The sequence below is a fragment of the Ischnura elegans genome, chromosome 3, assembly GCF_921293095.1.
Source record: "Ischnura elegans chromosome 3, ioIscEleg1.1, whole genome shotgun sequence".
Classification (NCBI taxonomy): Eukaryota; Metazoa; Arthropoda; class Insecta; order Odonata; family Coenagrionidae; genus Ischnura; species Ischnura elegans.
In genome coordinates this window covers 134,522,477-134,530,941 of record NC_060248.1, presented here as the reverse complement: position 1 = coordinate 134,530,941, position 8,465 = coordinate 134,522,477, and the positions used below count along the sequence as shown (strand labels likewise).

General features: G+C 39.0%; 1 protein-coding gene across 1 annotated transcript in view; it reads right to left on the bottom strand.

Moving 5' to 3' along the window:
* Positions 1 to 5,020: 5,020 nt before the first annotated feature.
* LOC124156608 overlaps positions 5,021 to 8,465 on the bottom strand; it is a 113,677-nt gene continuing 110,232 nt past the window's right edge. The window contains exon 9 of the mRNA XM_046531253.1: positions 5,021 to 6,967. Coding sequence (XP_046387209.1) covers positions 6,703 to 6,967 — 265 coding nt within the window. The 3' untranslated portion in view covers positions 5,021 to 6,702. The remainder of the gene's footprint in view (positions 6,968 to 8,465) is intronic.

The window sequence follows — 8,465 nt, the reverse complement described above, 5'->3', positions numbered from 1 at the left end:
GGCCGTATGGCTAAACTCCCAGAAAATTATGGGGCAAGAGTGTCGTGTACCCCAAGAACCGTATTAAATAAAATATCAACGGCAAAAGAAGAGGGAAGACTCATTAGACTGCCGCTGTTGAGATTGACGTTACTTGACATTACGGACAAATGGCCTCAAATTAAAATATGGTTAAATGGCTAAATTTTGTAATAATACACTACCTTTTCAAAAACTATGATACATCTACTCATAATAAGTAACAAAAAGTGACTAAAAAATTAGTACAGAATATGTATATCATGCTACATAATTGTTATAATGTTGATGCGTCTAAATGACGAGAATTCTTGTCATCCGAATGCAACCTGTTAATTTGTAATTATGATCAATCAACAATAACACCCAATGCAGCATCAATGGGCTCAGTGCATCTGAAATATGCTTTCCCTGCTGGAATATCTCTAAGAGAGGTTATTGATCAGTAGCAATTTCAAAACATCATCCCACGAAATACATATATCCTAAACTATATTTACTCCAAAAATAATCGATAGGGCCTCCCTATGTCGCCGTTCCAATTGGCGCGGCCCTATCGATGAAAGTTTTTAATCATAATATATTTGATGTTGAATCAGCAGTTTTCACTCGTACTTTGCCCACCAACTCTTTGTTTTTCGTGCAACAACCTCAGGGAGCAAATAATGCCTAAACAGCAATACGAGGAAGTCTTTGACCACAGCAGGTGCTGCAATTTTAGTTATTATTATTTCTATGAATCTGCTATGCATATTAATCAGCAATAACGGGAATTTAGTGGCCTGAGGCCAAAGTCCTTGAAAATCAGCAACCAAGTGTTGCCATGGTTTTGATGAGATCTCAGTTCTAATCACAGGTTTAGATGGGCCTAAGGTCTGAGTAATTTGACAATTATGGCAACTCTTTGCACAATGTTCAACATGTATACGTACTTGCTCAATTATTTAAATGGGGAATATGGCATTGTGCAGTATGCTAGTAAAGCTTTACCTGAGATTGTAACAAGATATTCACATACCGAGAAGGAGGCTCTTGCCTCAGAGCATGCATGCAAGCATGTCCAAATGAATGGTAAACTGTTTGAGTTAATAACCGACCATAAACTCTTTGAGTCAATTTTTGGTTCAGGACCTTTCAGTTGTGCTATGGTTGATTGATGCACTCTTAGACTCCAATGCTTTACCTTTGACGTAAAATATAAGAAAGGTTAGACAAACTCCGCTAACCCATTACTTAGATGTGAATGGGAAACCCTCAAATGATTTTGTGCCATTGTGTTGTTCTCTTTAAGTCGTCCAAAGCCTTGTGCTGCCTTAGTTTGGCAAGCAACTCTTCTAGAAGAAGAACTTGCCTTTTTGCCTTGAATTGATTGCCTAGGTTCCAATCATTGGCAGAGGCATCGACGTCTACATCAGTCTATGAAACCTAAACTTAGTTGTGGCCATTTTGTTCTATATGAGAGCATTCCTAACAGTAAATGAGAAAAAAGGTATCCAACTATCCTAATCATTTTCAGTGACTGTTGAATTGAGAGAGATCACATCATTTTCTCCCGAATCATGGTAAAAAGTGAGCGATAGTGCTCGCTTTCTGTAATTATTAAAAATAAATGTATGCTCACTGATACATGCATGGTTGCCTAAATACATAAATATAATGGTTTAAAAGACAGTAGTGCCTTTCATTTCCCAAGGATATGAAAAAATGGTGCCTATCACTGAAACCTCTCTATAGTGAACCTCCATACATCAAATTGCCCAAATTTTGGTCCCCTCCATAACGATGTAAAGAGGTTTTACTCTATTATGTTCTCCGTGTCACTCTTAAAGATATCCATTCTCAATTGTTCACACAATCTAAGCCCAGTACCAGTGGCATAGCCAGGAATTTCATTTGGGGGGTCTAAAACCAGGGGGGAAAATATTTTACGAATGGAGTACTCATAGTAATGGGTTTTAAACTAATTTTAGCACTTTTCATAGGCGAAAAAAGTTCATTTGTTATAGAAATATTTTGTAAATGCGTGATTTTCAATATTTTGCTTTCTGTTATAAAGGAAAATAACTGTATTATTATATTTTGGGGGGTTCCAGACCCCCCCCCCTGGCTATGCCACTGCCCAGCACGCAGTCTCCGAGTGTCCAGGGGCTCCCAGCCTAATTCGCTTAACATCTGGCTAATGCTGCCTGTACGCCTGTAGCAGTTTTTGACGAACCACGCAGCCTTCCTTTGTATTTAATTCAGTTCGCAGATTAAGACTTTCTGACCCATATTTTCCCATACACTCGCTGCATATTCAAGGTACAGCTGGACGAGAGCAAAATAGCACCTTTCTGTTACTTTCTCATCTGAAAATCTTCCCACAATACACTTGACAAATCCTAATTTCTTCAGGGCTATGCCGCAAATATTCCTTACATGTGTTCCCCATGATGAGAGGTTCGAGGTTATCGTAACTCCTGGGTACTTCACTTCGTCTGTTGCTTATATGTTTATACCATGTTATGTTAATACTATCTACACAAGGGTCTACCAAGGATCAAAACTAGGGGTGGGGGGCAAGCCATGGTTGCTCAAGTTGTAGGTAAGATCTAAGCATGGAAATGGTGAATGAAATCAACATTTTAAGGAAACTGTAACAGCTCTTTATTAGTATTTAAAATTTTTGCTTGAAAAAATATTATTTTCCTTAAAAACATTTTCCCCCACATCCTAGGGGTGGGGGGGGGGGGGGGGGCAGCTGCCCTCTCCTGCCCCTGGCAGGGTACGCCCATGCATCCACAGCATAAACATGGTTATACATAGTTGGACAAACTCTGCAAAAAATGCACCAACATGAGTTTTCTCAGATTAAGTTCGAGTCCCCACTCTTGGCTCCAAAAATAAACATTTTTTATATCCGATGATAGAATTTCATAGTCAGAGTGATCACTAATTTTGCGAAAGAGGACAGCATCGCCAGCAAATAAACGATTTTACAGCTAATTCGGGAGCAGAGGTCATTGATGTACAGGGTGGGGTAGAATGGACTCCCTCATTTAAGGAGAAACTCCCTGATTTGAGGAGTCTATTATGCCTCACCCTGTATATAATGAACAAAATGGGGCCCATTTCGCTTCCTCGTGGAACACCTGATGTCACTTCAACTACATTGGAGCTGATTCTGTCAAAAACTACTTTTTGTTTACGATCATTCAGAAAGTCACGTATCCAGTTTACCATTGTTTCGTTTAATATGCATGACTGTAATTTGTATAAAAGTTAATTGTGAGGTACCACGTTGAATGCTGTTTTAAAAATTAGAAATGATGCATCAACTTGTCTTTTCGATTCACAGGATTTGAGAACGTTGTGAAGAAAGAGTGCGAGCTGTGTTTTGCACAATCTACCTCTTCGGAAGCTGTGCTGATAGCCATGGAGGAAGTTACTATGTTCCAGGAAAGTCATGAAATTGCTTAGGATGATAATAATAATAATAATAATAAATTTATTGGTGCCAAAAGATATGCAAAAACATATATAGGACCCGTGCTCAAACGGAACATATATAGGATATGCTCAAACGTCTTGCCAGTAATCGATGTTAATGAGATTGAACGATAGTTGCCTGGGTCATGTCTTTTCCCCTTTTTGAATATCAGTGTAACGCTTGCAATTTTTCAGTCTAGCGGTTGTGATTCCCAACACCTGGTCTGACATGGCCAAGTAACCTCACTTCAGTTACGCCCAATACATATTTCTCATTCAATGCAAGTCTAATCAGTTGATGAAGTACTCCCACAATACTCTTATCATGCTCTGTTTGATTCCCTGCACCAATAAATCATCAAAATGAATTTAGTGCCACTTAGGTCCTGGAATATTTGCATCATATATTTTTGGAGCACTTCCGGTACACAGATATCAGATTTGAACACTTCCGTTTGGTGATTTTTCATTTCACATCTTGTACAATTTTCCCCCAACAGGGCAGCTTGGATCCCTGATCAAATGTCCCTGGTTGCCACATTGATAGCACCTCACTTTGGAATTCTCAGATAAATTGTGGCGTTGGCTTAGTTGTCAGAACCAACTCGTTCGTTGATCACCGCCTCACCCTGAGCCTTGTCCTCTGCCAGGTTGGACTGAGTGCAAAGAGCGTCGTGCAACCTGGCTAACTCCTTTGTCTTATTTAGCGTTAGGGCTGTCTTCGCCTTGTTTGTTCTGGGAATAGTTCCCGATTCAAGTCTAGCCAAGACCAGGACTCCATGAACTGGTTGCTTAAGGCCATGTCATATTTATCTCCAGCATAGCCACAAAATGAAGCTTTTGATGAAGAAGGGAGAAATAGGCATATGTGCATGGTATCACGGCTTCTTAGCTCTCAGCTGGAGGCCCTTGAAAGTTTCGTTCGACTGCAACACAAAATGATTAGTAAGAACTTGCGCAGCCTCCAAATATGAGGCCACTGGTTGTGTGGGGAGATATACCTACATACTCCGGCTCTAATGCTGCGTCCCACAATATTTGTGCGTATATTTTCCTCATGTCCAGTCCTTCCAAATATAGCGGCTTGCCTTGTTTCTGGTTTGATCAGCTATTGTCATTGCCCTTGCTATCAGCAGCTGTCAGGTACATCTTGAAGTCAATTAGCCAATCCTTCCATCGCTGGGCCATGTTTGCACCTTGTACCCTCGTTAGAAAAAGACCTCCAGACTCTTTTCCCCTACTCCTTTGTTTTCTTTCCCCTCCAGACTGTTCTCACATTCCTCTTCCACATCCTTATGCTTGCCCTGTGAAGTGCTGTGCTCCATATCAGACTCTTTGCTACACTTTTCTTTCAAGTTACACACTTTAGGTAATAATTTGAAATAATAATGATGGATGATAAGAACTTGTAAGTTAAATGAAGACACCTGAATTTTTCATCCTATGGGTCAAAAATTTACCACTGATTACATGCATGTGGGCAAAGTATTGATTCCCTTGGTGAATTAACACCAATAGGAAATAAAAACAACAATTTTCTAAAAATGAAGAATTTTTGTATGTATATTTTTCTCAAAATTTTACACATAAACAAGTTACAAATGCAATAATACACTCGGCATGAAAGAGGGCGAAAGGAATGAATTCTGCTCTCTCTCCACAAATGTGGCTTGAAGGGTAATGTAAAATTCTCAAAGAGCATTCATAAATTTGATGGAATGAATAATGTAAAGTCGTATGCAGCATAGAGCATACATAAAATCATTGTACTTGGGAGAGTATTCATTATTATAACTCTCAAGAAAGAGCACATATTTTGAAAATGCATAATTTTATAATGATTGATAGCATGCAGTAAACATATTATGAAATAAGTAGCTGAAAAAGCCTTAGTGAATAAAGTGATGAATATGGCCTTACAGACCAAACAATCAAAAATATATACCTATGTATATGAATGGAGGCACTGCAAAAGATCTAGAGGATTAATGTTTTCATTTTAGATGAGATCATTTCAGATGAAAAAAATGAAGGTAAAATTCAGAATTTGTACAGTTACCACTGAGGCTGAAAAAAAAAACATCCCACAGTTGAATTTACGCAAGAAAATATGTTGAAATGGATTTTCATTCATTATAAAATTGTGTTTGATGCTCATTGGTTAATATTGTTTGTACTACATATTGCTAGGCATAATAATGACTCTTATAATACCCCACATAATCAAAGTAGCTTTAATGAGGCCGAAGGAATTGATACATCTTTTGCTGCCAAAAATTCACGTTTCCCTCAGAAGTTAAAAAAATAAACATTGCTTGTTTAGAGAGCACCCTTTCCACTTTGCAAATACAAGATGTCATTTCAATTCACCTTTAGTAAAATAGCGATGCATAATGGGATGGAATGCATGTCTGCCTGCCTGGTTATGTGCTGGATGCGCAGTCAAAAATATGGATTAATGGTCAGACACAAGGAACTGAAAAAAGTGCTCTAAACCAGCTTCATCTCTTCTTCATAACTCTTCTCCAGCACCCAATCTAATGGGTTAGAACCACATGGGAAAAAATTGGAAGATCTTCATGACCTATTTCTTATTCGAAATGATCATGACCTATGGTCTGGAAAATGATTCCTGTACATATTACTCTTAGCGTGAATATAAATTTAAGTGAATTAATCAGTGGAAAACGTAGTTGCCTGAAAGCATCTTGTGACAATAAGTATTTTAATATTGAAACAGTGGCCTTTTATGAGTTGATGAGGATAATCAAAGGTGATACGTACGATGAGATGATGAGAGTAATAACCATGCAACACAGAAGAGTGGGCGATTTTAAATTTTCATGGGGATTAACTGATGCTTGGTGACGTTATTTAGTCCTTCATCCACGGGCCGTGCCCTCGTCTCTCACCTAACATCCACTGCATCCAGTCATTGTCGTCTTTATGATGCTCATGGCATTGTGAACACACGATTGCAATCACTCGTGGAAATAACCGTTTATTACTCCTACTACAGAATCCACTGCTTTGCTCTCCTTGAACGAACTCGTCAGCGCAGGGCGTCTTCAAGGTGAGCAGCACTGCGTGTAGCTGAGCACCTGCAGATTTGTCGTGGCACTCAAACTTGCACTCAAAATAATATTTAAAAAAATGGGAGTTCCGCAGCGCACTGTTTATAGTAGTCTTGCGTGCAATCTGAGGAGGGAGGGGATTTTAAGGGAAGAGGCGAGGGTTGAACCTTCCCATGAGTAGGATGAAGCCGCTTGGGTTGTGGCGGACAAAGTAGAGGAAGGGCCGATCAAAGCGGAGCCTGGGCAGTAGTGAGACTGCCGTGGGCTTTGGGATTCTCGCCTGCCTTGGTCGCAGTGCCAGCGGCAAATCCCGTGCCGCCTCGGCAGCAGCAAATGCGTACGACTGCACGTCCAGGTCCCCCCAAGCGGCTGCTCTGCCATCCCTTGGTGCTGCTTCTGCTGCTGAACTGCAGGTTGGAAGGGTAAGCCATGAGTTAAAGTGAGCACCAGAAATGATTTAGCGCAGCTACTTCTTCATTGAAATCATCACGTTTTCAAGAAAGTAACAAATAGTTGCAATACAGAGAAACCTCTCCCTTTTGGGCATTAACGGTCCAAGAGAAAAGGTATTATATCCTGAAAAATGATATGTATACATCTCTTATTATTTGCAACTATTGTTGCAAATGTTGAGCATCATCAGGCACAATTCAAATTGATATCAATATCAGATTAATTACGGATGATAATGGCATAGATCAGTCAGTGAAACTGGTTGAACTAAGGAATACAAACATAACTGTAAAAATACAAAGTTATTATGATGAATATATATTTACATTCCATGAAGTGAAGTACATAATAGTGTGGTTTCCTATTATTTTTTATTGCCTAAATCGAAAGATTATTACTCCTGGAGTACGTATTTCATGCTTTTATATTTTTAAATGAAGATATCTATTTTTCGCAATTAAATGAAAAGTGAAAATTTTAAAGAGCACGAAAATGCGACAGCTAAGTATGAATGCTGGGAAAAGCCCATGTTTCATCACTCTGGTTCCGGCTGCTGCTGTGTGAGGCCACCTTGGTGCGAGGTTATGAATGCCACTACGATACAGGTTGCTAGCACGTAGCAGAGTACCCAGCTAGCAGGTTGCGCTTGGCTTAAATAAGGATTACATATTACTACCCTTTTAAACAAAGGAAACTTTCCGACCTTAGGTAATTTTAATAGGTGATTATCAAGAGATGTTTCCCTGAGCTCTGTGCCTCATGCATGCATTGGTATGTAATAATCTCATACGATGTAAAACTCCTATCTACTCGTATAGCATCTAGGTCCCTGTGACGTCATGTGGAGTGGTGCCAATCTGGCCTATTTCAAATGAGGTTAAAATTGACCATTGCCATTCGTCTAAACTGGGATTTCTAAAACCAAATAATTTTTAAATTATGAATATGTGCACTAATTGTGGGTAATGAATCGCAATCAATCCCTTTCACGATAGGAAACTATCCTATTGAGTGTAGGGCATTGTTACTGATGAAAACCCATTGTAAAGGCAATTATATGATGTTTTGTTGAAACTAAGCAATATAGTAAGGAACTTTCATAATTATACACTCCATTTTGCCTTTATCTTGTAAATGAAGTTAGTGCGATTATTATTTGATACTGACTGAGGGCTTTCTCACTAATTTTTTCTTAATCTTGACTTTCCTAGCACTGGAACAATGGATTTTTTATAGCGTATTTGTAATCTGTATTTCCATTTGCCCATCTGCATTTCCATTCCATGGGTCGATGTAATTATTTTTTCGGTACACATCAATTTAAGCCAGTCTCAAGTTATAAACTTTGAAGGTGAACCATTTTTTTTGGTCAAGTTGTGTTCATATTTCAAAATTCTTTTAATGAATGCAATCGTCCACAACGAGCCAAGTAAGGAACAGCTTGCTACCCGC